This window comes from Amblyomma mixtum, chromosome 3, assembly GCF_055824585.1.
Source record: "Amblyomma mixtum isolate Tamu chromosome 3, ASM5582458v1, whole genome shotgun sequence".
NCBI lineage: Eukaryota > Metazoa > Arthropoda > Arachnida > Ixodida > Ixodidae > Amblyomma > Amblyomma mixtum.
In genome coordinates, this window is record NC_143014.1 from 194,099,811 (window position 1) to 194,126,623 (window position 26,813).

At 49.4% G+C, this 26,813-nt stretch overlaps 1 protein-coding gene and 1 pseudogene across 18 annotated transcripts in view; one reads left to right on the forward strand and one right to left on the reverse strand.

The window, feature by feature from the left end:
* Nucleotides 1–26,813, reverse strand: part of LOC149353166 (uncharacterized) — a 331,688-nt gene that overhangs the window by 41,689 nt on the left and 263,186 nt on the right. For 7 of the 18 annotated variants that reach the window (XM_089582368.1, XM_089582359.1, XM_089582362.1 and 4 more), the window contains 7 exons: nucleotides 23,544–23,615; nucleotides 22,137–22,226; nucleotides 19,526–19,570; nucleotides 19,415–19,438; nucleotides 12,866–12,934; nucleotides 12,689–12,721; nucleotides 4,475–4,507 (listed from right to left, as the gene is read on the reverse strand). In XM_089582368.1, the coding sequence (XP_089438494.1) occupies nucleotides 4,475–4,507; nucleotides 12,689–12,721; nucleotides 12,866–12,934; nucleotides 19,415–19,438; nucleotides 19,526–19,570; nucleotides 22,137–22,226; nucleotides 23,544–23,615 (366 nt within the window). Of the gene's footprint in view, nucleotides 1–4,474; nucleotides 4,508–12,688; nucleotides 12,722–12,865; nucleotides 12,935–19,407; nucleotides 19,439–19,525; nucleotides 19,571–22,136; nucleotides 22,227–23,543; nucleotides 23,616–26,813 lie in introns of all 18 variants that reach the window. The other 11 variants (XR_016290916.1, XR_016290918.1, XR_016290920.1 and 8 more) reach the window with 5 other exon arrangements.
* Nucleotides 7,756–10,311, forward strand: LOC149353167 (putative E3 ubiquitin-protein ligase RNF144A-A pseudogene; annotated as a pseudogene).

Below are 26,813 nucleotides of genomic sequence, written 5' to 3' on the forward strand. Positions count from 1 at the left end.
ATATGTGACAACCAGTTGCTACCCCAAAAGTTAGTAAGTATTACTACCTTTTTTTCAAATAGCCGCAACGTCGCTCCGACGCTGCCGCGAAAGCCTGTGACGATCTCTTATGAGCTACGCTATAAAGCGCATTTCCCGGTGTGCTCAATTATATGCACTATAAACTCGATGAAATTTTCTACAAAGACGCCTACGTACGAAAGCTTGCACAGGTTGCGCCAGGCTATCTGCACGCTTCTTTCGTTTTTTTTATTTGCTTTTCTTTCACATAAGCAGAATAGAGCTTTGCAGACATCCTTCATAGCCGTCGGCTTGTTGGTCTATGCTAGGGGTCACTCGAACATGAATTCACTTCAACCCCGTGAAAGCTGACGGATAGGATTCAAAGGAGCTCTCCAACGGTTTGTAAAGCCCGCGCAAGTTTAACTTAAAGGGAGAACAATTATCATCATTCAAAAGAAAACGCAAAATAAAACGTCGCCCGCAATTCGTATTTCAAAGGCCTTCACTACCCCCTACCGCACAGCCGCCTACCGCACAGCTGAAGTGAAAAAACGCATGGCGGGCTGCCGTCTTGCTCGTTGTCTCTTTGATCGGGATACACGATCGTTTCCCGATTGAAGAGCCTGATTAGAATAAGCGCGATCAGGTCTAGTTTGCATAATTCTGACATCCGTTTTCATTAGGAAGCTATATGCTTGCAAATGCATTGCCGAAAAAAAAAATGCACTACGTCAACAGTCTGCGAAGAACAAGAAGAGGGAAGTGGAATGGACGCGCCCAGCTATATAAATACGGGGTGTTTCACGTAAGACTTTACGCAAGTTTTAGAAGAGCGCTTTTTTCGGCATAGCATTGTCAGCGGCGCAGCGCATCAGAATACAGGTGAGGAGTGCGAACTAGCAGGCTGGTAAACTGATATAGAATAATTAACTTTTAACTATCACTGTTAAGCTTCTTAATTGCTGAGAGGCACGTAGCCCACCGTAAGCAATATCTATACCAGTTTGTAGTACTTCGAAAACGCGGTTACCCTCGGTGCTGTGGCCCAACAAATTCTGGCTGCATCGCCCCAAAATACATGCGTTTTCCAGAAGCTTGCATGCAAAGCGAACTCTCCAGTGCACGTAACTCGTCGAAATGGCCTAAGTTTGTTGGGCCACAGCGCCGAATGCAAACGCGTTCTCTAAAGCCTAAAAGCTAATATGGACGTTATTTACGATGGGCTGTAGCCCATCGTAAATAAGGATCAAAAACTAAGGATCCTAACAGTAATAGTTAAAAAGTTAACTATTCAATATTTGTTAACCAGCCTGCTAATTAGCACGTCTTACCTGTATTCTGATGTGCTGCGCCGCTGACAGTGCTATGCCGAAAAAAGCGCTCTTTTAGCTTAAGAAGTCTATTTTTTAAAATTGTGTAACGTCTTAGGTAAAACATTCCGCACTATAACTATTTGAAGCCGCGTTCGTGATATTTTGCAAGTCCTTTACCAAACACTGAGAGCCTGAACTAAACTTTAGCTGCTAAGAATCACAGTGTTTTAACGTGTTTTTTTTTTTTTAAGTGCAGCAAGTTTCGCGCAAACCGGTTGAGCGGCTGCCGATCGAAACAATTTCTCCCTTCCCATGTTTACAAACACAGGAGGCGCTCGCAGTCAGTCGTCGGAGGCGGCCGGCGGTACCGTCTGCGCCGTCGTCTGGCACAGTGCGTGGTTCGCTTAGCGGGCCGTTTGAGATGTGCCTTCCATTTAGAGCTCCTTTGGCTGTCTAGTTTGAACGCCTGTGTCTGCGAGAAAGTATAGCGCACGCAGGAGCACGTCGCACTGCACAAGAAGCGTGTGGAATTTGAAGAACCACCCAGCTGACCGAGCGCCTAGACGCTGTGGGGGAATGTCCGGCATTACAGCGGCAAGTTTTCGTGAAGTTTTAAAAATATATCAGTTTCAAAATGACATTGCGTACCATTTTTAAAAGTACTCGCCAGTGGTTCACGAACGGTCGCCTTTAGGTGCATTGAAAAATGAGAACATAATTTGGGAAAGTTCTGATTTAAAAATACATCGGCTTTGAAATGAAGTTTCATACTTGCACACTTTGTTCCGGGATATGCTGGTCTATTGTTAATGAAGAGGTTATCTCATATGTGCAGTGTGAAGCCAGAAAATCCCTTCAAAAACTTTTGTTTACATGTATTTCTTTGGGCCCCGATCCAAGCCAGTACCCCCAAAGATGACAGCAGCGCCACCCCATCTTGCCTACGTCACAGATCGGTGTGGTTCTATAGACGAAGCCCCGGAGTTAAAGCTTCTTCCTTTGCGGATGCATTTCTGCTATTTTGAAATCGACTACTCAAGAGAGTTTCCACGTCACTGTCTATTCGTGACATCACACGCTTCGTGCGCGACTTCTCGTCGATGAGAAATCAGAAATTTCACCCATCGAGGAGCGAACTTTTTTCTGTCTTGGCACAATTATCACTCACAGGTAAAATGAGCGCTCGCTGAAAGCATGGGGCGAAGAATTGTTTCAGATTTCTAATCTGTCATTCAATGTCGACAAGGCCGAAATCAGTACTAACCCAGCTATTTTGTGCGACGTGCGGGAGGAAAAAAAAACAGCCTCCTTGCATGCCTGCACTTGGGCCCATTCTTCCCCAGATCGTGCCCTTCCAGAAGGTAGTGAGAAGGGCGGTTATCCTGAGCGTGTGAAATGTCTCGAATCTCAATGAGAGCAGCCGGAGGTCGAGTGCTGATCTCGGTGCAGATCTTCTGGTGGCACCCAAAGTGGCCCGAGTACTTCTGAACAGCACTGGACGCGCTGGGTAGTGACTCATGGTTTTTCGAAGTGTTTATTTCGAGATGTAGTGCGCACAATTAACGCGAGTATGAATTTGCGTCCGCGGAAATGCCGAGGTGCCAATTTGTTTAAAAGTTTACAAATATGCTCCATGCTTTGTTGCTGCTCCTAGAAAAACAAAAGTCGCGTTAGAAAAGAGAAAAAAGAAAACGTAAAAAAAGCGTATTTGTTTCCAGGGCGTCGGCATGCCAAGTAGCGAGTGAAACGGAATTCGCGGCAGCTGGCCCGCCGTTTCCAATCTCCGCATCCACAGTGAACCGTACCTACCTTAATCGATGCCACAAAGTTGCCGGGTCTTCGTATTATAGATTATGTCTTACGAAATTCATGGCAACAAACTACAGAAAACGAATACCGTTTTAGACTCGCGATGAAAGCTGTTTTCGGGCGGAATACAAATTCCCGCCGGGAGAAAAACGGACGAAACAAAAAGAAACAAGGTGCATGCGAGAGAAAAACTGGGTTGCGCCCGAGTAAATGAGATATGGCTTAGACTGATGGTAGAGGTAATGAACGTCCACGACGTTAACAATTCTCTCCCTTCCACCCTTAACCCCTCCCTCCTCTCCCCCTCTTCTTTATTTTTTTTTTCCCGATAAGCTCCGCAACGTCGATTTCCAATGAAAACAAACGCGCATTGTGTTTGATAAATGGTCGCTCGCGTGTTTTGAAGCCCCGTGATCAGGGCTCGCTTCCCCTCGCCCGTCTTCGATTTGGTTGAAAAAACAAAACAAAAACAAACAGTCGCTTCGCACACGGCTTGGCGTCGCATGTACTTCTTTTCGTGCGCAATTCTTCCTTGTCCCCTCTTTGTCCGACGAGCGTCCAATGTAGGGTAATTTTTGCTTGTCAGAGTTGCCGCAGAACACGATGAGAGAGAGAAACAGAGAGAGAGAGTGAGAGAAGCATAGTGCGTTCACTGAGCTAGCGAGTATCTACATTATTTAGATACTCAGAATTGAATAATGGTCACGAAACAAAACTTCATATCGACTCGTGCTGTCCGCGACGTATTTGCTTGGTGCTCAGCAAAAGAAGGGCTACATTTCACTTTAACTAGCTCTAAAAAAAGTCAACCGCTCTTATCAGCGAAGCGCCAGCGATAAGCGTGCTTGTACTGGCGTTCGTGACTCATTTCGACAGCATATCGAAACACCTCTTCGTCAGCAATCCAGACATTCGGCGCACCGCTATGAGTTGGATTCATTCAGTAAATGCGTAGTTCTACAGCTGCCTCCTTTCATGCGCTGTGGCTCTCAGCGAAGGCTGAATTAGTTCAGGTCTTCGTATCTTGCTCAGGCGCTGCGTACGTACCAGATGGAACAGTCTGCGGGACGCAGAAATATAATCTTGCTCCGCGCCGTGCGCTGCGAATTAATAAAAACACCTTCTATTGCATAGTGTCGGCCTAATGTAACGTGTTTCACCCATTGTTTAGCGTTCTTGTCAGCATGCACATATAGTTTTATGGCTCTATCCTTTCGCCTGCGACTATGTAGATTCTGCGACTTGCCGAACACTCTGTTTTCGTCAAGGAACGAAAGAACAACAGGAGAAGAAAAAAAAAGGCTTCGTGCAAGGAGGCTTCGCGCTGCGATGAGAAGGGCGATACCCACCGGTAGGCCTGGAGGACCCGGCGGCCCGATGACCTGCGGAGTCATCAGAACGCATCGATCAGTTCGACCGCTCAGAATACGCACGCAAGATGCACTCGCGCGGCAGAAGCAATGAAACGATATCAGCGCCGCATCTACGAGTGCGGCAGGACGAAACAACAAAAGGCGGGCGTTCTGGCCGCCTCGCTGGGGCTCAGAAAAGCCGACGCATGAGGGGGTGGGGGTGGGGGGGGGGGGGGGGGGGGGGTTGATCGCGACCTTCTGTCGCTTCATAAGCTTGCACACTGCGTTTGGGGCCACAGCCTTCCCAAAGCCGCTTGCGCGTTAAAGCGGTACTTGAATGGGCTGTGCGCGGGCGCACTTGGGGCCGTCTTTAAAAAGCAGCTGCCGCCGGCCAACCATGAACCGTTTTTACGTGCAAGCAACTTCATGATTCACGCTTCAGCTGGCTTGGTTCTTGACCGGCTCCGACATGAACACCAGGAAATTCACAAATTTGTGAGAAAGGGTGCACGAATGTTTCACAACGAAATGTCATTGTAGCAGTGACGGCAGTAAACGGTGCCTCCCAGTGCCCTATAGCAGGGGCACTGGGTGTGAGATGGCCACCACTGTTAGTCCTGCCGCCGCCGTATTAAGGCGAATGAGGCTATAGGGCCAAACCGCGCGCTAGATCGGTTCGCGAGTGGCCGCGGCACCTCAGCGAGGGCCGCTTTGGCTGCCGTGAGCGACGGAAGTCACAGGCGCCGCTTTGGCTGCCGTGAGCGACGGAAGTCACAGGCGCCCACTGTGAACGCTCAAGGGGCTCTGCGAATCCAGGCCCTGTTTTTTTTTTTTTTTTCCTGACTAACGTGGCCGGTCGGCCATGCTAACTTTCCAACGTTCGATGTCAACAACGGGCGTTCAGCCCTTTTTTTTTTTCTAGCGGGAATTCAGTGATTAGTTAATCTACGGACACATATCAGAACTGTTTGTTCGGGAAGCATTACTCCGCACTCTTGTCTCTTTAAACTCACCACAGTGCCGATGCATAAGAATGAAATCGTACGGTTGTGACACCGGCGCCAAAATACGCAGACTTTTGTAGCGGAGCGGAGAAATTGCAGTTGAGGAGCTGCGTCTATATTACGGAATTCTGCAGACGCACAGCAGGCAACGAATAATAAAATAGTGACGAATAAATGTGCGTACGCCAAAGGACAGAGAAAAGTAGCAGCAGCAAGGAAGCGGATGCACGATATGAGCTGGCAGTACGCGCACATTTGTTTTCTGGCAGCGAATGAAGGGCAGAGGAGGATTGGCGAGTTGCCATTCTAAACGTGAGGTTGTACTGACAGTCGTGGTTTCGAGCTCTTAAAATTTTGGCTGGCGAAGTTGTGACAGGAGTGTTTTTGTCAGTTCCGCTTTCAAACTGTAAGTTCATACAATCGTTAGTTGCGCAGAGCATCACTGGGGTGGCGTGCCACTCGGGTCAGAGGTGTGAAATCTCCGTGAGCCAGCAGTGAGCGAATAGGCTGGAGAAGCTGACAAAATTTCTGGGAGGCAAGTTTTTCCTTCACTATAAGTGAAGGCGTTCCGTGGTGCGATTACAAACGTCCGCAAACTGAAAGGCGAGCCCTGTAATAGCGAACTGAATGTGTAGCACAGTGTGGTAAAGGGCAAATTTCAGTACTCCACGCTAGATTTCATAGAGCGTACGAGATGTACTGCTCGAAGATTTTCGCGAATTGGTACCAAGATAGCTGGGTGAGTTGCTGGGAACGGAAGATGCACGCAAAACCATTCATGCAGACTGCAAAAAGAAAGCGAGCTAAAAACAGAAAATTAGTTACAACGGGTCTATTAAGAATTTTGCGACGTTTATTTTCATTTTGTCGCAGTTCTCAGTCAGCACAAACTTACGAAAATAAATATGACAGTCATGCCAATCTCATCTTTACAGCTAGTTGATTTTGTCAGGTGGATTAAAGTACAGGTTTAAATATAAAAAAGTACCACCATTATGCTAATGCATCTAATCAATTTGTCAATTACGAATAGCAATGCGCCTGTCTGTACATATGAGTCGCGAGCAATCGCTGTCGAAGGCACCTCGATTTATTGGGTGCCTGAACTACGTGTGCCTTGGAAGCGGACTGCACATACCAACGTCAGTGTGATATAAGAAAGTTAGCGAGTTGTGGCAGTTGTTGGCGGGCTTACATGAAATTAAAAAGGGAAGACTAAAATAAATCGGAAAGCACATTCACTAGTGACCCGAATATTAATCAAGTAATTAAAGTTTTGTTATGACACCTTAGTACTTCACAGCGGGTTAACTGGATACTTTGGGTGTACTGGAAAGCATATTGTCACGTAGCTTCTCTGGCGGCTCAGAGGGTTGCGGGCTCTGGGTCAAGGCAGCGGTGGCAGCCACTGCACCGGCAGCACAACAGGCATGGGGCCGCCAACAAGAGGAGGGGTGAGGCTAGCAGCAGCAGAAAGCCAAACCCAGCAAAGATGCCTACCACCTGGGTCCTGTGCCAGGCGACTGATGCCCGTGAGTGTCCCAGCTTGTTCTTGCATGGCCCTTTGTCATAGTGCCGCAACAGGAAGTCATCGTCGAGGGAGGCAAGGCAGTACCAGCAGAAGACGTGTCGGCAGCGTTTACACATCATCTGGTCGCACCCTTCATCCCGCTCTATGGGGATGCGGCACCGCGGACAACGCTTGATCAGGCCAGACTCCTCGCCGGGAAGGTTACCCAGCACCTCCACCAAATGCCACGAATCTTTGTAGCGTTTGTTTGTAGTGTTTATTTGTTCCTGCTTCAAGGCTGCCGGCACGCTGCTTTATCGCTTCGTTTGTGACGCAAGACGTGCCTAGAATTATCTCGATTGATCGCATCCGGATGGAGCCGATTCTAGTTTGCGCCAGAATGTTCTAGTAACTTCTAAAGCTTTATCTCGAAGGTTCGCTAAAAGCTACAAAAAGAGCACGGCCGACAGCGGCGGTCATTCTGTTCGACGACCGCCGAGCACGCTTGTTGCTACGCCGCCGCCGAGTGATTCAGTTCTTTGCGGGCGCAAGTCAGCCCGAATAAAGAGTTTCGTTTCGAAGACGTTCTCGTTGTTTTCCTGTTCGCCGTACTGCAGTCACCACTACGGGACATCTGGTGGAGGTACTAACGGATGTCCCTGTCGCCCTCACCCCCTAGGAGTCGACAGAGCAGCCTGATCCAGTTCAGCGAGCGGACGGGTGTGTATTGTGAGCGCACTTACGTAGGTACTACTACGCGCGGGCGGCCGCGTCATCAGCTGCGCGCGTCCGGTCGTAGCAGTAGTCGTGCGACGGTGTGCGCTTTCCGTCGTCGGCATCATCGGAGCCGGGCTTCACGTGAACACGTCGTGCGGCGTACACGGGGGACGACCACAGACGGCAGCTCTGCTTTCACGTTGGTGCGTGTCGGGATTGTGCGCCGATCGTGTTGCTTGCTGGTCGTGATCGGAGCAGCGCCCACGGGAACAGCAGCACCGGAGTGCATGCTTTCTTCTCCCGGCCGTTGTCAGCAGCAGAAGCGTCTCGCCTCCGAGGGAGCACGACATCGGCAACCGAGGTAGGCCCCCCCTCCACGATGGCGCAGCCGCCGCGCTCCGAGAAGCGGCGCTCCCTGCTCCGCTCGCTGGTGCCCCGGTCGCGGGAGCGCAAGTCCGCCCCGTCCTCCTCCTCATCCTCCACCTCTGTGCCGCTGGCCTCGCTGCCCAAGTCGCACACCTACTCGGGCGCCTGCTGCAAGCCGCCCCACCACAGGGCCCAGCGGTCACTCAGCGACTACGACGTGCTCGGCACAGGGGCCGGCGAGGGTGGTGTCCCCGGGAGCAGCGAGGATCCCCCGCGGTCCCTGCTGGCGCTGTGCCACCTCTGCCTGACCGTGGTGCCCTCGTCGGCGCTGTACCGCATGTCACGCTGCGGATGCTACTTCTGCCTCCAGTGCACACGCCAGTACCTGAGCGTCAGCATCCGTGATGGCAATGCGTACATACCATGCCCCGATGGCAAGTGCCCAACTGGAGGTGTCTTTGAGTCTTCAGAGATTGAAAAGCTTGTCGAGAGGGATGTTTTAGAACTCTACCTCCGATGCAAGCTTAACAGAGACGTGGAGATGGACCCCAACCAGACTTGGTGCCCTGGCCCGGGCTGTGAAAGCATCTGCAGTGTCTTGCCACCACTGCGCGAGTGTGAGGCCTCGCCCGTCCACTGCGCCAAGTGCAAGCTCACTTTCTGCTCGTCATGCAAGGAGCGCTGGCATGCGTACCAGTCCTGTGATGAGTTCCGGAGACAGTTCTCCGAGGATGAGCTGGCCAACCTTCCCGGCGAGGAGTCTGGCCTGATCAAGCGTTGTCCGCGGTGCCGCATCCCCATAGAGCGGGATGAAGGGTGCGCCCAGATGAAGTGTAAACACTGCCGGCACGTCTTCTGCTGGTTCTGCCTTGCCTCCCTCGACGATGACTTCCTGTTGCGGCACTATGACAAAGGGCCATGCAAGAACAAGCTGGGACACTCACGGGCATCAGTCCTCTGGCACAGGACCCAGGTGGTAGGCATCTTTGCTGGATTTGGCTTTCTGCTGCTGCTAGCCTCACCCCTCCTCTTGTTGGCGGCCCCATGCCTGTTGTGCTGCCGGTGCAGTGGCTGCCACCGCTGCCTTGACCCAGAGCCCGCAACCCTCTGAGCCGCCAGAGAAGCCAAGAGAAGACTGTGTGCCACATGGCACAAATGGACTGCTGTGAGCAGTGCTGTGGGACCGGGCATCTTCAGCAAGGATGCAACGAAGCATTGTCTTCTGCAGCATGCCGTGCTTAGCGCTCCACGTCCACCTCCGGCTGGCACGAATTTTTGGCATTGACACAGCAAAATGCAGTATTTTGCGCTAACATGACAATGTCACGCTTGTGGCCGGTATTCGTGCAGTTTTCGCTACAGCACCTCTTGAAGCCTCAGCTATTGTGCAAGCTTCCTTCATTGTTATTTCCTCACTGGAAAAAGAGTCGAGAACTTTGTGTCATGGGTGCTGCGTTCTTCGAAAGTTGTATGGCAAGCTTCTCTAACCCTGCAAAGGGAGAAGCTATTCATCGAGTTAATTTTGCATTGGAATGCTAGCGTATAGGTGTTGTCATAGTTTGCAGCCACAGAAGTGTGCCTAGTGCCGTTGGGATTGTAAAAGCATGGCACAAATGTTGCTAGAGCTATGTATGGGATTTGTGAACACTCACACTTAGTTGGCACTGTTGTGGTACTCATGTGATGGTGCAGCTTTCTACCCACTCTGTCCATCCATTGCGTGGCTGTCCTGTAAGCTTGTTTTTTCATCTCAGTTGAGAGCAGTTGTGATGTGACATTGGCTTCATTCTTTTATTAGCATACTTGTAATAGTGGACATATATTACTTTAGTCTGAATAGCACTTTACGGCACATGTTATAAACATCTCTAACCTCAGTTTTGCTGTCTAATATTTTCTATCCTTACATGAGATTGAGATACTTTAGCCTTGTATTCTGTTACTTTGTTGAAGCTTTGTTTTCGCTACATGAAAGTTGGAACTTACTGTAAAGGCAAACGAAGCTTTAGAAGTTTTTTTTTTTTTTGAGAAGGAACTGAAACATTGCCTGTACACCAAAAAGGTGTGCAGCAACACGTGACCACTGATATCTCAGTTTCGCGGCAATATGCTACCCCACAAAATTTGATAACATGGAAACGACTTGTGGCACAAATTTCCCTTAAAATATGATAAAAACCATACAGTCTGCAGCATAAATTATGTTGTAATGCTTACCAATAAAATTAATCACTGTATTTTAGACAATTATTCGCATCTTCATAATGATATATGAAGAGTATCAAAAGCGGGTGTATGGGCAGCTCTAGGAAAGGCGATCGGGGAGGGGGGGGGGGGGGGGGGGTCCGATGTGCAAAACGCATTTCTTGGAACTGTATCGCAGAAAAAAAAATATCTGTATGAAGACCAACGTGCTTTCCTATGTAAAATTTCCTGCTTGTGGTGCATTTCAGGCACTGCAATTGTTAAGCACCCAATGCATGTGCAAGCTTCGGTGTTTGCACGCAATGTCACAAGCCCCATTATAACCGATTAAGCTTCCATCAAAATGGGCAAAGTTACAACGCATTCGCAGTAACAACCTTGAAGCTGCTCGTTGGCTATACCATTAAAAGCAGTATTACACTCTAGAGAACAGAAAACTGGGTGAATTGATTAGGATTCATGTTGACAGCGCGACGAAACAAAGATCACAGAGTAGTGTCCTTCCTTGCGTGATGTGGCTTCGTTTCGTCACGCTGTGAATACGAATGAAGAACTCTAGTTATGCGTGATGACGTCACGGCGACACAACACCGACAGGCGCCAATGAGCATGCACAAGTGATTTCACGGCTGTTCGCGGCCGAGGGCCAATTTACCACAGGTTTCGACCACACCGAGATGCAGAGAAAAGATTGAAGGTGACTTCGTTATACGTTTGTTTTTGTTTTCTAACGACACATTTTTCCTTCGTTAAACAGGGTTATAACATTTTTTTTGCACATGTTAAAGGAATAAGGTGCCATGTGTGCTGGGGGATCAGGGCTTCTCAAGCTGTTCTTACAGGTTTTTACCTGGCCTCTTCGCAACATTCTTTCGTCGCGGAATAAATCTTAAATTAAATTCAGTTATTCAAGAAACTTCTCTATGGGAACTAATGCACTCTCGCGATCACGGCATAGCGTATCACCATATCACGCAAAGTCGCAACTCTCCTCCCTTGTGAGCTAAGCGCAAGTGTTGAACGCCAACAATGATTGCCAAGTGCAGTAAAGAGCGGGGGCATCTTTTGAAGCTACACAGCCCCCATTTTCTAGACTTATTGAGGGCCTGACGCATCTACTGACCTTCTTCTACGAAGCGAGCAGATTATTTGCACACTTCCACCACATTTGTTGTGCATTAAGGCCACTGACAGCTCATGTCGCTTAATACCACTCTCGTGAAAGTGAGCCCTGGGAATAGAAGGGAGATTTTCTCTTTTCTTTCCTTTTACTTGTACGTTTAGGCAGCCGAACAGCTCCATCGGGCGTGAGCCTGTCGCGGTGAAGAAGCGGTTCGATTTCCGATCGCGGCGGCTCGAGTGGCGCCGGGGCGAAAGGCAGGAGGGCCCGCGGGCTGGGGCTCTGATGAATGGCGGCCGAGTGACTTCGTCGGTTCTAAACTTATCTGCGGCCTTCTGTTGCGCCGTTTGTCACTATTTACGGTTTCTTTAGAACGTAAAGTCAGAATGAGCCGTTGTTTTGACAAAATGGGCAAGCACTTGGGCAGAGAACATCCCGGGCAAGAGTGGAACTGCATAATTTGCCACGTGGTATGCGCCTTACCTGTCCAAAAATTCCCAGGAGGCTAAATAGGTGAGGTAAAATGAAAAAAAAAAAAAGAAATTACACGCCTCCGCGATTTTCACAGCGCTGTCTCCAAATGATTTGGACGGGCCGATGCGTCGAAGCGCATATTCCGAGTAGTTTAACGTAATATCACCAAATTGCAGGTGACTGTTGATATTGCGGTATTAAAGTTGCTCACGCATGCCTCCGTCTCATGGATGCAAACTCTTTGGCTGCTTTTTTGAACACGCCTTCTTTCACGTTTTCTGCCACTTGTGGCGTCATAAAATGGCGGGCGGACGCAATATGAAACGCCTAGCCCTCGCGTACAGTGTTGTAGTCCAAAGCCGCGCAGTATCTCCTCGGCAGCAGGCCAGCGATTAGAGCGAGGTGAATCACAGACACCTGCCGCTTGCTCAAGCCTAAGCGCGAGCACACAGCCCAATCTGTACCTCACCCCGTGGTCGGGGTCGACTTATTTTTGGTCACTATCGCTGAGGTTAAAACGTAACATATCGACGAGGCCCCGCCCTGGGGAGTAATAACGGGTTTAATCCAGCCTGAGCACGTAGTGACTGCTCTTTCGTGACTCGGGAACAGCACTAAGCCCCGGCCACGTGATGAGTCCCTCCGTTCGCACGGCCGGAGAAATCGCTTCAGCCTGCCCCATTTGTCAAGAGCTCCGCCGAGCGCCTCCTGCCCAGCCCCGGTGAGCAATCATCGTCGCCGCGATCCACAGTTGGCGTGCAACGCCACACTCACGGTACAGCGGGCGGACGAGAGCGAGGACATGCGGTGCTTACGAAGTCGTAGGACGTTTCGAATGCGCTGTCCCCCTGCGGTGGGCGGCCATTGGGTTAGCAGCAGGAGGAAGAGGTCAGAGGAGGCAAGGGGAGAGAGAGAGAGACACGCGCACATCCAGCCCGATTAGTGAGGTTGGCCACAAGCAGCGCTAGCGGTAGGTACGAGCCGGTGCCGACCTGCGTTCCGCCGCCGTGGTCGGAGGCGAAGTGGTGGTGGTGGTGGTCCGGGGGCCTGCGCTTGGACTTCTGCGAACGGTGGGGAGGAGGGGCAGCAGGACGCGCTTGTCACTCGCCGGCCACATAAGCACGCAATGCGCGCCCTCTATCAGCTCCGCTAGCTCCCGCTCTCTCATCTTGTAGTAATGAAGGTGGCCGCTACATACACCACACACAGGCACCTGAGAACAAGCCCGCTTGCGAGTACAAGCTGAAGGTGCGCTCTACTACTTATGAGCTCTCATTCTCACGAGACTTCAGAACGCTGGACGTGGGTACGTGCAGCACGGCCGCAGTGAACTTTAACGGGAGCATCTGGAAAAAAAGCCCTATGATGCAATCCTCAAAGTTATAATTGAGTGCTCCAGCGCTAGCTTAGTTCAGGCGATAAGTATTACAAGGAATACTGAGTACGGGGGCGTCCTTAGACAGCAATATTGCGTGTAAATTTAGTTACTTGAGTCATAAAAAAAGTACGGCAGCAGAGAGGGCGCGTACAGTTGTGAAAAGCCAGACACCGACACCAATATACAGCCGCCACCTTTAGTGGAAATGACAAAAATTCCACGAAGTGTTACTTTCAGCATCCAAGATAAAAAGATGGAAGCGGGAGTTCGTGATGAAATTACTTGTTTGCATGCTAGTTTTTCTTTGTTTTTCGTTTCTTTTTTACCACCAGCAAGCTCTAGAAACACGCAAGACTTCATTAGATGAGCAAGGCAGTGGAAGTCTATTTGCCGACTCCCATAGGCATGGTTTTCAGCACAGCGCGGTGACAAAAAAAAAAAAACATGTCTGCGTTTAATGTGCACGTTGTCTGCTGATTAAAAGCCATACACGCCACCGCATGCTATTCTTGTAACGCGTCCTACATCTGTGACTGCAGTACGGGAGCAAAAGCTGTGAACTGAATATTTATACAGTGAGTTTTATTTAAACGTTCCTACATCGATTTGCTGGCTACACAAATAATCCCGCGAAAGGGTATTTCCATTGAGAACATAACGTTTTCCCTGTAGTCTGAACTGAGCTTAAAGAAGTGCAGCAAAAAATTAAGAAAATAAAAAAAAAGCTCGTGCTTGACCTGGACTAACTTCCGAGGGTATGGTTTTGCGTGAAACTTATCAGATTATGCGTGCCACACGCAGAATAGCCGAGGCGTAGCACGGCCGGGTTGTACTGCAAATCTTCTGTGAGCAAAAGAGAGATACGATTTGGCTTTGTAACATTATTCGTCATCGTTATAAAATATGCTAATTAAGCCAACGCGGTGGCTCAGTGGTTACGGCGCTCGCGTGCTGACCCGACAGACGCTGCAGTCGAATTTCGATTGAGGCGAAATTCTAGAGGCCCGTGTACTGTGCGATGTCAGCGCACGTTAAAGAACTCCAGGTGGTAGAAATTTCCGGAGCCCTTCACTACAGCGTCCCTCATAGCCTGAGTCGCTTTGGGACGTTAAACCCAAGTAAACCAAACCCCCCATGACCGAACGAACCAACGAACGAAGTATGTGTTAACTGGTGAGTAGTGCGAGCAAGGACATCGCAAACGTGGAAGTTTACTGTGCCGTTCCGTGGTGTGTGTTCGCCACCGCAGGAATCCTGTGCTATCTGTCAAGCAATGCCAAAACATAGCTTTTCGGCATTGAGCATGTTCTCAACAGATGACAGCAGTAAGCCTCTTTCGTTCGTTAAGAGTAAGGATGGCTGCTGTGTGGTAGGTGTGTGCAGAAGATACGCCGTCTCGTTTCGGACAAAACACCGGTTAGAAACAGCGCTCGCAGCCTAGCGGCGGTGGCCAAATGGTGCAAGTAGGACTGCTAGCCGTCCCGGATTTTACGGTACTGCACTGAATTTCGATCACCAGTCCCACGTCCCAACATGTCCTTGTCAGGACAGTTAAATATCCAGATTTCGTGTCCGCTTGAACACATCGATGCTATGACGTGCTGTGCAAGCCCCGTGAATCGAAGCCGAAGCTTCGATCACACCCATGAGAGCCAAGGCAACTGCGACGGAAAGTACCGTGCCACCTGCTCTAGCCACAAAACAAAAAAAAAAAGGAAAAGAGGAAGAATATGGCCACCGCAACCTACGCCCCCACCGCAGGCATGCATCACTCGCAGCATAAATCGTCCGTGTTGCAGTACGCTGCCGCTGATTTCACTAAAAAGAAATTTGATTTTAAGCACGGCCTAGTTCTGCTGCGTGACTCCTTCGTTTATTGCGCTGCTTGAGGAGAAAAGAGGGCTTCGTTTTTTTTTTTTAGTGATTGGGGGGGGAGTCTCCATTTTTCTAGCACGGCGTGACGGCTATTTTACTGAAGGCAATTTTTATGTTCCTCGTCTGGTAGCTGTCAGCCAGGAAGAGAACTACTGCGCCTTTGCTGCCGTAAATAGCAATGGCAGGGTGGGAATAAGAGTAAAAAACAAATAACAAGGGCTAAAATTCGCTGCATATATACATAGAAACTACGTGCCTCGAAGACTCGCTCGATAACCAGTTGGCATCCAGATGTTTAAGGCGCCAGGCAAGAGCAATACCTATTGCGCCCGGCAGTGGCGTGGGTTCGAATTTCGCTCGGAAGCAAAAGCTCTGTGTGATCTGTGTTGCTCTTAATTATCGGGAGTCGCGTGGGCGGACGCACAAGGCTCGAGAAGTCACGTGACTGTGAGGTCAATGCGAAGTCGAACACGAAAAGTCGGGCTAGAGGCGTGCATTGCATGCCTGCATTAAAGTATATTCAAGTTTTATTTCCAGAAAATGAATATATCTGTAATGCATATGCAAGAGGGCCTTTACTGCGCTCTACGTTAATGCGCACAATCATCCCACTGCACACGAAAGTCACAGACCGGTGGGTACCTGCAGCGGCCCTTTGGGTCGAATCCAGCATCTCCGCGTGCGAGGCTGATGCTGAAACCACTAGGCCATCAATTTACTGCGCGCTAAGTTAGTCAGTAATGCCGGCGTGCTAACAAGTTATGCCGTGTCGTCTCTGTGTTGAGGCCTGGCCGTTCCCTTCCACGCTTTTCCGCTGTGTTAAACTTTAGCTTCACCGCACTACTATAAATGAACGAATGATAATTTAAACTTGCCTGGCTATACGTCCTATACGTAACGACATGACGCACAGAAAGCGGGATTGATAAAGAAAAGGAAACTACGACCGAAATGAAACTGACAACATGAAACTAAAACTAAGTTTTTTGAAGAGCGGAGAAGCATAACAAGATACCAGTCAACAATATACCTATGCTTCCTGTATGTGGCTGCCGCTCGAAGGATTCACAGAAAGCTACATCGTAGTACCGTGAGAGTAGGAAGTCTGCAGTTGTAAGCACAACTTTCACCCCAACTTCGCTACCATCACAGAAAGCTACATCGTAGTACCGTGAGAGTAGGAAGTCTGCAGTTGTAAGCACAACTTTCACCCCAACTTCGCAGTATTTTGATGACCTTATTTTAAAAAATAATGATAATAAATGAACCACTGAACCTAGGCACCCTTCTACTAAAGCCCCCTTCCTGCGTTCAACTGTTCTGCGATTGCGGGCCGTATGCGCACCCGCAGCCTGAAGTTTATGGAACGCAATATTAGCAACAAAAATCAGTTTTTGTACCGTATTTGCACGCATCCCGGAATAAAATCATGCAGCCTAATTCAGAGCATGCGGACTGCACAGTGGAACATTAAGTCTTATGAAGTGTTTCATGAATGCAAAGAAATGAAATTTATACGCCACGGCCGCGTTCCTTAAACACAGTCGCGTCCCCCCCCCCCCTTTCCCAGATACGATGAGGAAAGCTCGTGTGCGAGAGGATATTGCCAAAAAGAATAAACCAAGAGCGAAAGCCTTGGCAAAGATGCATTGCAGAAAAAACAATAGCTTGGAAAAACAAGACGACGAAGAAGAAAAAAAAAGAAAAAAAAGAGAAGTTGAAAAGGAAAACAGAATGAAGAAACGGCCTCACGAGGAGGGGGGTGAAAGGGAGCGGAAGCACAATTTTCTCGGAAGAATGTCTGCGATGTTACCCGTTCCATTCACCGCAGTGCGGTGTGCTGGGTGACTGATTCCCCGTGCCTGTTGAGCGTGGACCATACATAAGAGTGCCGCGAAACGAACATCCAGATTCGCCATGAATTTTTCATCCCCTGCTTCTTGAGGCATCGCCTGTTGTCCTCCGCTGAGTTGTAAAACGCCCGGAAAATGGAGCAGAACGGCGCTTTAAGGGAACGCACCGGCGACGCGTTTCCTGCGTTCGGGCTCGTCGAGCGAGCGGAAGAAAAAAAAAAATGCGACGAAACGCTGCAGCTTCCGAGTGCGCTCTGTAGAGATACAACGTCTTCGAACATTCGTGATATGAAATGCTGCGGCCGCCTCGATTATATTTTTATATCTTCTTTTTGATTCCCGACACGCTGCGCCAACCCACGCGCGGAGTGTTCCCAGTACCATCAATAGAGCCACCACTCTGACCGTCGGTCGACGGCCACGCGACAACCGACTGCGAGGGAATGCTCAGAGTCGCATAATCTCCTGGACGCCGAAGGAGACGAGGTGCGCAAAACGAAAAAGGTGGCGCCCTGAAGGCAAGGCGCCTAAAAGCGCCTGTCGTCGTCGCTGTACGAACGGCGACCCCGCATAATCAGTGACGAAGTGCGCGTCGCGTTTTGGACTTTCGTAGTGAATTCCGCTCTATAGCTGTTGCGTGTGTGAGTGCGTACGAACTCGGAGAGAGGTCGCCACGTGATGGGGCTGTACCTTTCGCACTTTCACGACTGGCCCGGGAGCCCATTTCTGAGCACGGTGGATGACGAGAGGCGCAGTTAGTATCGAACCAAAAATAAAATCGCTCTGTTCACCTAAACTGCAACCATTAAGTTACAACCTGAGCTGTGAAATCAGCGTTTGGTGGCTAAACATGTGCGCTGGGACTGCTCTCTATTGAACAAACCTCCCCGCGCGGACATGCTTAAGCGGCGTGCCTCAGGGTTGAGTCAACAGATCTTGAATTCCGTTCTGACGCATACACAACACTCTGCAAATGGTCAAACGGGAAGCATAAAAGCCTTCACTTTTGAACACGGAGTAAGATTGACAAGAGCGTCGAATCCTCTGATAAATGGAGAGCAATGTGTCTACTACGGAGAAAGCTTCATACGGCGTCTGACAAGTGGCTCTCGGATTTACTACTGGTGCATGCGCCGGTACAACGCTCCCGCCGCGCCGATCGGTCTTGCAATTCCGAGGCCCGTGCGGTTGTCGTCTGCCAAGTGGCGTTACACTGGCGCGTGGCCTGCGTGGCCCTTTTCTAGTGAAGCACCTGTTGCGCTGCTGGCCGCCACATCATTTCTTTTCGCGGAAGTGTACGGCAGTTTCGTCGATGTGGTAAAGTAGTTTCTGCGAGGAGGATAGCGAAAGCGAAAAAGCGCGAACAAAGTGTGCACAAAGGGGACCGGAGGACGGGAGAACAGCGCAACGCTGAGCGTCAGACGCGCGCTGGGCGTTCGTGTAGCAAAATCGCGCCTGCCGAATGCATCGCGGCGCGCCAGAGTCGGCGCTTCTGTCCATCCTATTCCGCGCTTTTGAAATTAGTGCTAACGGCGAAGCAGCTGCTCTACCATACTGAAAATGCTGTATGAAGAAATAATCTCATACAGGCTTTGTCATACAAATGTCCTATGGAATCGGCCATTTGTATAACAAACTTGAACGAGGTTATTGCATCATACATCTTTTTTCACTAGGATATAGCCTGTGCGCATCGACCAGCGCAAGTTCACTGTTTTGCCGATAGAGTAACCTCACAACAGAGCCGTGAGAAGTAAAATGATTAGTACAAGTGACGTGCCACCGGAGTGGCAGATAACGCTTGGCGCTGCGGTTACGAGCACGCCGATAAGAAGGGTGCCAGAAATGTTTGTAAACCGCGGCCGCGCCAGCCGCGCGGTGTGATTTCGCCGCTTCGGTGGCGTCACTAGTGATAATTTTTTTTGCTCACGCCTGTACACTAAAGACGAGCTCGAAGTATCTGTACGTCCGTGAAAGGACGAAGCGAACATGCTGCACGCGACGCATAGATTTAACCTTTTGTCTTAACGGAAGCAAGACGCAAGAAATAAAACAGGCGAAAGGAAGCCGCCTCCAGTAACTTCTCGGGAGAAAAATGGAACTTGAGGAATGCGAGCAGATCCTCTAAATTACCAGAGCCGCCAGTGCTCTCAGAATCTCCAATTTAGCCAAGAAATGACCGAGCTGACAGGCCGATTTCAAGATGGCACGCGAATCCGTTAATCTCACGCCGGTGGCTCGTATTAGTGCTGGTGCGAGTGGCGACCGAAGACGAACGGCCAACCCTCCTCGGAGTCGCACACATATCACACCCGGGAAGACAGCACGGGACAGGTAAAAACCAGCCTGTAGGAATTTTCGCTCCCCGTTTATTATTATCATCATCATCACTATTGTCATTTTTGTGAGTGACATGAAAAAGACGGACCACTTGCCTGTCTCATGTAGCGCACCGGCGCCTGCAACGGAAAAGAAGACGAGCGATGGGTCACGCAGGAGGCACACGCTCCGGGCATGTGCGCTAATGAACAAGGAAGAGGTCTTACGCTGTCGCCTTTGTCTCCTTTCTCTCCCTGCGGTCCAGGCTTCCCCTGCACGCGAGAATCGGGGCTGTTAGGCGCGCCACTCGAGCGAAAGGGCAGTGCGACACCTCGACGTCACCTGTCCCCGTCATGACGCGCAAGAAATAAATTATACCACCACGGGTGCCTGTCTTAAGAACGCTAATGCTCGATGTCCCGTGCCAAAGAGTTGTGCGGCATCTCTAGAGTTCATCCATCGTTGCCCCGACGCACGCCGCTGCAACTCCTCGTTGTTTGATGCCTCGTGATTGCTACACAGACAGAGGCTGCGCCTCACATCCTGTCTCACGAGTCCGCCGCAATGCTGTAAAACAAGCTTGGGGCGAATCTGGCCGTCTTTTGCTCCGGCCTCGCCTGTTTGAAACACTGTCCTTTGCGACAAAAAATTGCACACTGCAAAACTGGACAGACACAGGGGAACAGAAGATGCAACACACAAGAGCACACAAGTTTAGTCGCTGCACCTTCTGTTCCTCTGTGTATGTCCAGTTTTGTTGTGCGCAATTTTTCGTCATGGATTTACACGGTGATTTTTTTTAGCCTTTAGAGATTTATTTTTTTTTCAGCGTGTAAGAGATGCATTGGTGCGGTCTGTTGAGCTGGTTGTACAGCATATTAGCGAATGACCGAAACAAGGAAGGGGGAGCGAGTAAGAACACTCGACGCACACAAAAAATTATTGGGAATAAACAATGAATATATTGCGGTTACCATTCAAGTTCGCGCACTTCAAAAGGGTTCGCACTGTCTTACGCACGTCCGCTCAGATCGTTCGCGCACCATACACTTGCTGCGCTTCCGGCCGCCGACGCTGGTGAGTCGACGCGCCGCACTCGCGAAAACACAAACATCACAAACACAAACGGCGTCCGGACGGCGCCGGGAAGAAATGGAAGAGGATAGGCAGGCGATGCGGTATGCACTCTGGACCGACCGGCGCACCGAGCCAGATTCACGTGAGCCTCGTGAGTCGAGGAGACGACTGCCGCCGTCTCGACGGGAGCAGGCGCCGATGAGAAATTGCGTCGTACGATCGCTTACAAGCAAGGCTGACATCATGTACCTCATATAGATTAATACTTACACGATTAATTAACTTGAATTAAATAACAATCTTTTTTATTTTTGACCTTAGGAGGCAAGGTTATACTGGGAAATTGATGGCCGTCAACGTTGAAGGTGAGTCCTGCTTTTAAATTTTCTTAATCGGCAGTGTGGTTCGAAACATAGAACGTCGCAAATAAGCATTTGAAAGCATCCTGAGTTGGCTTTCCCACATTACCTAATTATAAAAGGGCTTCGCCGCTCGTGGTATCGTCGCCGATATATCAACTTCTTCTAAATCATTAAGTAAACCAGCTGTGCCTTGTTGGGTCTGCCACCAGTTGTTGGCGCTGCCACCAGTTGTTGGCGATGATGGGTCGGTTCGGGGCCGTTGCTAGCTCACTGCTGCTGCTCGCTTGACGGGACCGCGGTCAAGCTTCGACACCCGTTCCCACCACCACCAGGACAGTAGTGCCGCCAAGTCAAAGAGTTAAGCGATGGGAGGAAGATTACAAGAGGGTTTATTTACATGTTTACAACATGGTGGTTAGAAGTGAGACTGAAGTGAAGTTGAAGTGAGGCTCTAGTGAGGCTCAAAATGAGGCTTGAAGTGAGCTAGCAACGACCCCGAACCGACCCATCATCGCCAACAACTGGTGGCAGCGTCAACAGCCTGTATGTGACGCATAAGAAGTGCGAGAGACGCCAGTTTGTAGATATGCAATGCGAGAAAGCCAACTCAACGAGGTTTCAAACGCGCATTTTTTACGTTACGTATTTGGAACAACATTGCCGAAGAAAAAAAAATTAAAAACAAGGCTCATCTTCGATGTCGACGGCCATCGATTTCGCAACTAAATCTTGCCCCCTAAAATTAAAATAAAAATGTTTATTAGTTAATTAAAGATTTAATCGTCTGTTATTCATCCATATGAGAATGATGTCCGCCTTGCTGCACAATCCAGCTCAACAGACTGCACCGACGTATCTGTCACAGTTTTTAAAATTCGTAAAGGTTAAGAAAAAAAATGACCCTGTACATACCAACTCGTGCGCCGACAACTGTGCTAGTGCTTTTCATTTACGCTTTTCGAGAATCCAACTTTCTACCAACGGATTAAGATAACATTTAAAAGCCGACAACTCGGGACGACATCACAGCACGTCGGTGCCCCTCGAGGTTTAGCTTCGACACCGCTGCAGAGAACTACAGAGGCAGTGTATGGGTTACGTCAGACACCGACGGCACTGGCCGACCACGCACGCAATTGGATCCGCAGGGCGAACAGTCCGAGGCACAGGGGCAATCAAGTAGGCGACATGAGCGCCGAGGCGCTCAATCGGATCCCTATGTTCCTGCGTTCCTCACACTGGGGTTTCTCGTTTTTCCCCAGCTGTGCGCACAAAATACGCGCAGAATCGGGCCATGAGCTCGCTCTGCAATCATCATTTGCGACGAAAACAGTTAGCCACGCTGTGAGCAGATTCGTTGGCGTGGATCGGCCGAGTGGCACGAGCGTCGTGAACTTACCGGAGGACCTGGCAGTCCCGGCATGCCCATCAGGCCCGGAGGACTGGTTTCGCCGGCGCTGCCTTTCTCACCCTTTGCTCCGGGATCACCCTGCAATTGCAGAATGCGCGGGAACAGTTGAAAAAAAAAAGAAGCAGGAATGGCTTTAGGTGGAACAGTTTTCATAAGCTCAACTTTAGTTTATTTGCCAAATTTGCTCGCGCTATAGATGGTCGGTTTGGCTGAAACCGCGAGGAAGCAGAAGAGGTTTCCAGCTCACCCTTTAGTCTCTGACTGTTTCGGCAAAATCCGTCATGCAGCTAATATGGCATAACCTGCAGTCATCGGCTTAATTAATGCTCAGCTTATTAGAACGTAAAGAAAACTAACCTACTGCCTTTTTCCGGCATTTTGCGAGCAGTTTGCGGTGCGCACGTGTTCCTGTCTAACTTGTGACTTCCGCAGTACCTGACAGAAACTAGTTTTAAGGAATGAAAACCAGTTATTAGAATTAAAAAAAATTGGCCACAGGTGGCTTTCGAAGTGGCAGAATAGTCAAAAGGGCCGTGTTCTCGTATGTAATGCAAATCGAAAAATAAGCCGATGACTTCAGGTTATGTTCTTGCTCCATAGCTGGCTCGCCCGAAGCTTTAAATGAAGTATAGTTGGCGGGCTGCAGAATGAGTTAGCAACTTAAGCTCAGCATCATTACAGCTCGTGTACAGTTGACATCCAACGCCGCAGTCAAAAACCCAAAAGAGAAGATTTGAGAACATGAGTGAACAAAACAAAATACCCACTTGTGACCTACTCGGGTTACTATATACGCCAATCTGTTCTTTACACAGCAGGGTCAAACCACGCGCCTTTTGGACTGTTGACAGCACAGGGAGAAACCTCGCACATCTGCGAGCTTCGTATTTTCCAGCATGCGCTCAAACAATTAGGCGTTCATTAAAAAGACCTCCACCAAGCTATAGCAGCCGACTGCTGCAGCTGACTGTTATTGCCACTTTTTATCTAAGAACAAAATAAAAATTTTGGCTGCTCGCGGTCGTCGTTGCACCTCGTCGGGAGGAACGACAGAAAAAAACTCATCTCGTATGCTCATCTCGATGTGCGGCGGGTGTTTAGGTTGAAAGCTGCCTCATCTTCGAAGGCACATTGGAAGACGTTATTACTGACCACAAGGTTGAATCATCAGATCAGACGTCGCGATCCAGTGAACGAGTTAAAAGCCTTTCCCCCGCCCACACTGGTCTCGCGGCTGAGCTAAGTCGAACTCGGAATCAGCACTGTCTTTGCTGGTGAGAGCTCTTAATTTTCAAGACATCGGGCTCAACTGCACGCCGTTTTCGGTGAAAAGTTCAATGACCGACGAAACACAGCATCGCCGAGGAGACACACACGTGCCGTTCGTATACTTACCGGCGTTCCGGGTCGTCCAGGGACGCCGTCCTCCCCGGGCCTGCCAGGGTGGCCGACGCTGCCCTTCTCGCCCTGCGTACGCCACGAGGTCGCCTGGTCGCGCTACCTATGCGTGCGCAAACGGCCGAGGCACGGCAAGGGGACCGGGCGTCGTAACACACTTCATGCACTCGCAGTGGTAAAGAACTCGTCGCCGGACGACGCGGCCCGTTCGCCCTATATCTAGACGTAGCTCACGACGAACTGCTATAGCCGCTCTCGTTCACATCCCCGTTGGCCATACAGTAAGATTTAGATCTCCGATCTCCAAAAGAATCGATCCGTAAGACCAATTATAAAATCTTCGTGAGCTGACCTGAAGTTTTCGCAACAACAATAAAGCAAAGAAAACAGATGAATGCTGAGAAAACACGTACGCCAGCCTCCCAAAAATCTAACGGCCATGTATGACTGCAGGCTGTTGGGCAAAAGGGATATAATAATAATAATAATAGTAATAATAATAATAATAATAATAATAATAATAATAATAATAATAATAATAATAATAATAATAATAATAATAATAATAATAATAATAATAATAATAATAATAATAATTGGTTGTCCGGCAAGGAAATCTATAATTGTGTCACTCAGGGTGGGCACCCGAGCCTTGAAAAAGGGGATGAATGAGGGTGGGGAGGTGGGGCGAAGAAAGAGAGAGAGAAAGTCGTAGTAAAGGGCTCCGGACTAATTGCGACCACCTGGGGTTACTGACGTCACACAACAAAAGGGCATGTTTTGCCTTTCACCTTCGTTTAATTGCCGCCTACGCGGCCTGGATTCAATGCCGCGGCCTCGCGTTCAACAGTCGACCGCCATAACCACTCAAACAGGCGAAGAGGGTGCACACAGCACAGGCGCCGACTTCCCACCGATTTATATCCGGATTTATTTCCAGCCTGTCGGAAGTTAGTGCTTGTGCTGTGTGCACCGTCTTCGGCTTTCCAATATCCCTTATGCGCTATAACATGTAGCCATGAAATACCGACGAGCCCAAACTTACTAACCTAGAAACGGTCGTTAATTATCCCACAGATACTCATATTTAGCCACCATTGCCTGAGCCAGACTTACTCTTTAATACTGAAACCATATTCACACTCAGCGAGCTGTAGTAGTACAGCGTGCAAATGAAACGTCGCCGCTTAGGCCTGAAGATGAGCCCTTTCTTTTTTCTTTTTTTTCACGCGAGCTACGCCCAGCATTGGCGCTAAGGCTGAGGCGACTTGCAGTTGAGCTTGGGAATGCGGGTTCCGCCTCTCTCGGCTAAGGGCGGAATCCTGCCGAAATGTGTTTACAAAGGCCCCAGCGCAAGAACCAACGCCCGCAACGCCCGCATACACTGCAGGCTAGGCTTACGCTAAGGAACCCTGGGCCGCATAAAAATAGTACACAGGCACCGCTAACAATTTTGTTACGGACCTATGTGCGTGGGGCGCCGTTAAAACTGACCTTCCAAAGTCGAAAGAACAACAACAAAAAAAAAAGAATGCAAGTAAGAAGAGCCACTACTGGGGCTAGCTGGTATTTCATCATACGTTTTTGGAACGCGCTAACTTGCACAGGAACGGATACAAATGGTAGTGTGTGTGCGAGTGTGTGTACGTTCCTGTGCCAGTTAGCGCTTTCTAAAACCGTACGATAAAAGAATATACATGCGCACATGCATACATAATGTGTACTGTTCACCGGTTTCAAGCATGACATGTGTACAGCTTGAGTTGCCAAAACAGATGCTTGGGCAAGTTGGTAACTCATTTTCACCGGAACAGCGCGCACTAAGACACGGACAAGAAGGGAGACACGACACACACGAGCGCTGTTTTTGGCTCTTTTCGTTAACAGTTCAAGGTTAAGTTTTTTGCACACTCTCTTGGCCTTAGCTTTAACTCTTTTCAGATTAAGGTTCTTGGCCTCGTGTGTGTCGTGTCTCCCTTCTTGTCCGTGTCTTAGTGCGCGCTGTTCCGGTGAAAATTGAGTTGCCACTTGTTCCGTGTCGAAACCAATTAAACAAGAATGGATGGGCCATTTGTTGGGATAGGTCTGAGGAAATGAAGCTCCGCTGCTGTAGTCGGATACAACTCAAGGACGAAGTGGCATTTACCCGACAAAGAACCCCCTTCCAGCCAAAGGCGTCGGCCGATTGTCATGAAACTGTTAGCGTGACAACACAGGAGGGGACTATCCCCAACCATGGAAGGAGGGGACTATCCCCTTTCATCAGCCACTCCCCGCTTTGTCACACTATCAGGCTCATGAGAATCAGCCGACGCCTTTGGCTGGAAGGGGGTTCTTTGTCGGGTAAATGCCACTTCGTCCTTGAGTTGTATCCGACTGTTCCGCTTCAGGTGGAGGACGACTGCGGAGGCGTCTCAACTCTCGCTCGCTCTCTGACGAGCACGGAGGTCTCCTCCGACGACCTTGCCCCGGAGTTTACCTTGGCTCGACATCGGTTTAAAAGAATAAAAGGAATTGGCATGAGTGGAAATTTTCCTCTTTGTCACACAGTATAGAAGAGCGAAAAAAAAAATAAGAAAACGAGATCGTGCTGAGGGCTGAAGATGAGTAATCCGCCAACTGTGACCAGCTTTACAGGGTACTTTGCTTTATCTCGTTAAAATGATACTGCGAAAAGGCAGCTAAAGATGGCGTCATCCGGCCATAGACTAGAATAATAACGCTACTTGCAGGAACGAACGGTCCATGAATGGTGGGAGCCTCGGGCATCGTATGATCGGCTATCCTAATCGGCCAGTCATCTTACGTAGATCATCGTACGTACGCCGCAGATTAGGGAGCAAAAGCTCAGGATTCTAGATCACCGCATAGATTTAGATATGGGCGCGCTCATATCACAAAAAGCCCTCAGCAAGCTTGCCTGAATGCCGCGGTACACGCCAGTCGCAGTTCGACAAGATTCTTCCTCCGAGTCTTGTTGGATCAATGCCGACTGTGTCGACAAGTTGTCAAAACATTGTGGAAGTTCAGACATGCGGGGCTTTACCACCTCGAATGGAAAACCTGCTTACGCTCCTTGATACATAAAATTAGCATGTTGATGGTGCTGAGGTGGAAAGTAAGTCCCCGCTTCCTACACGCACGTTGTTTCCATTCTCCCCAATAATTATAAATCAAGCCCCAGCTTAGGGCTACTCTCTGAAGTGGCAATGAAAGATAAAAAAGAAAGACTCATGATTAGTGCTTGCAGAGGTCGATACCTGCAGT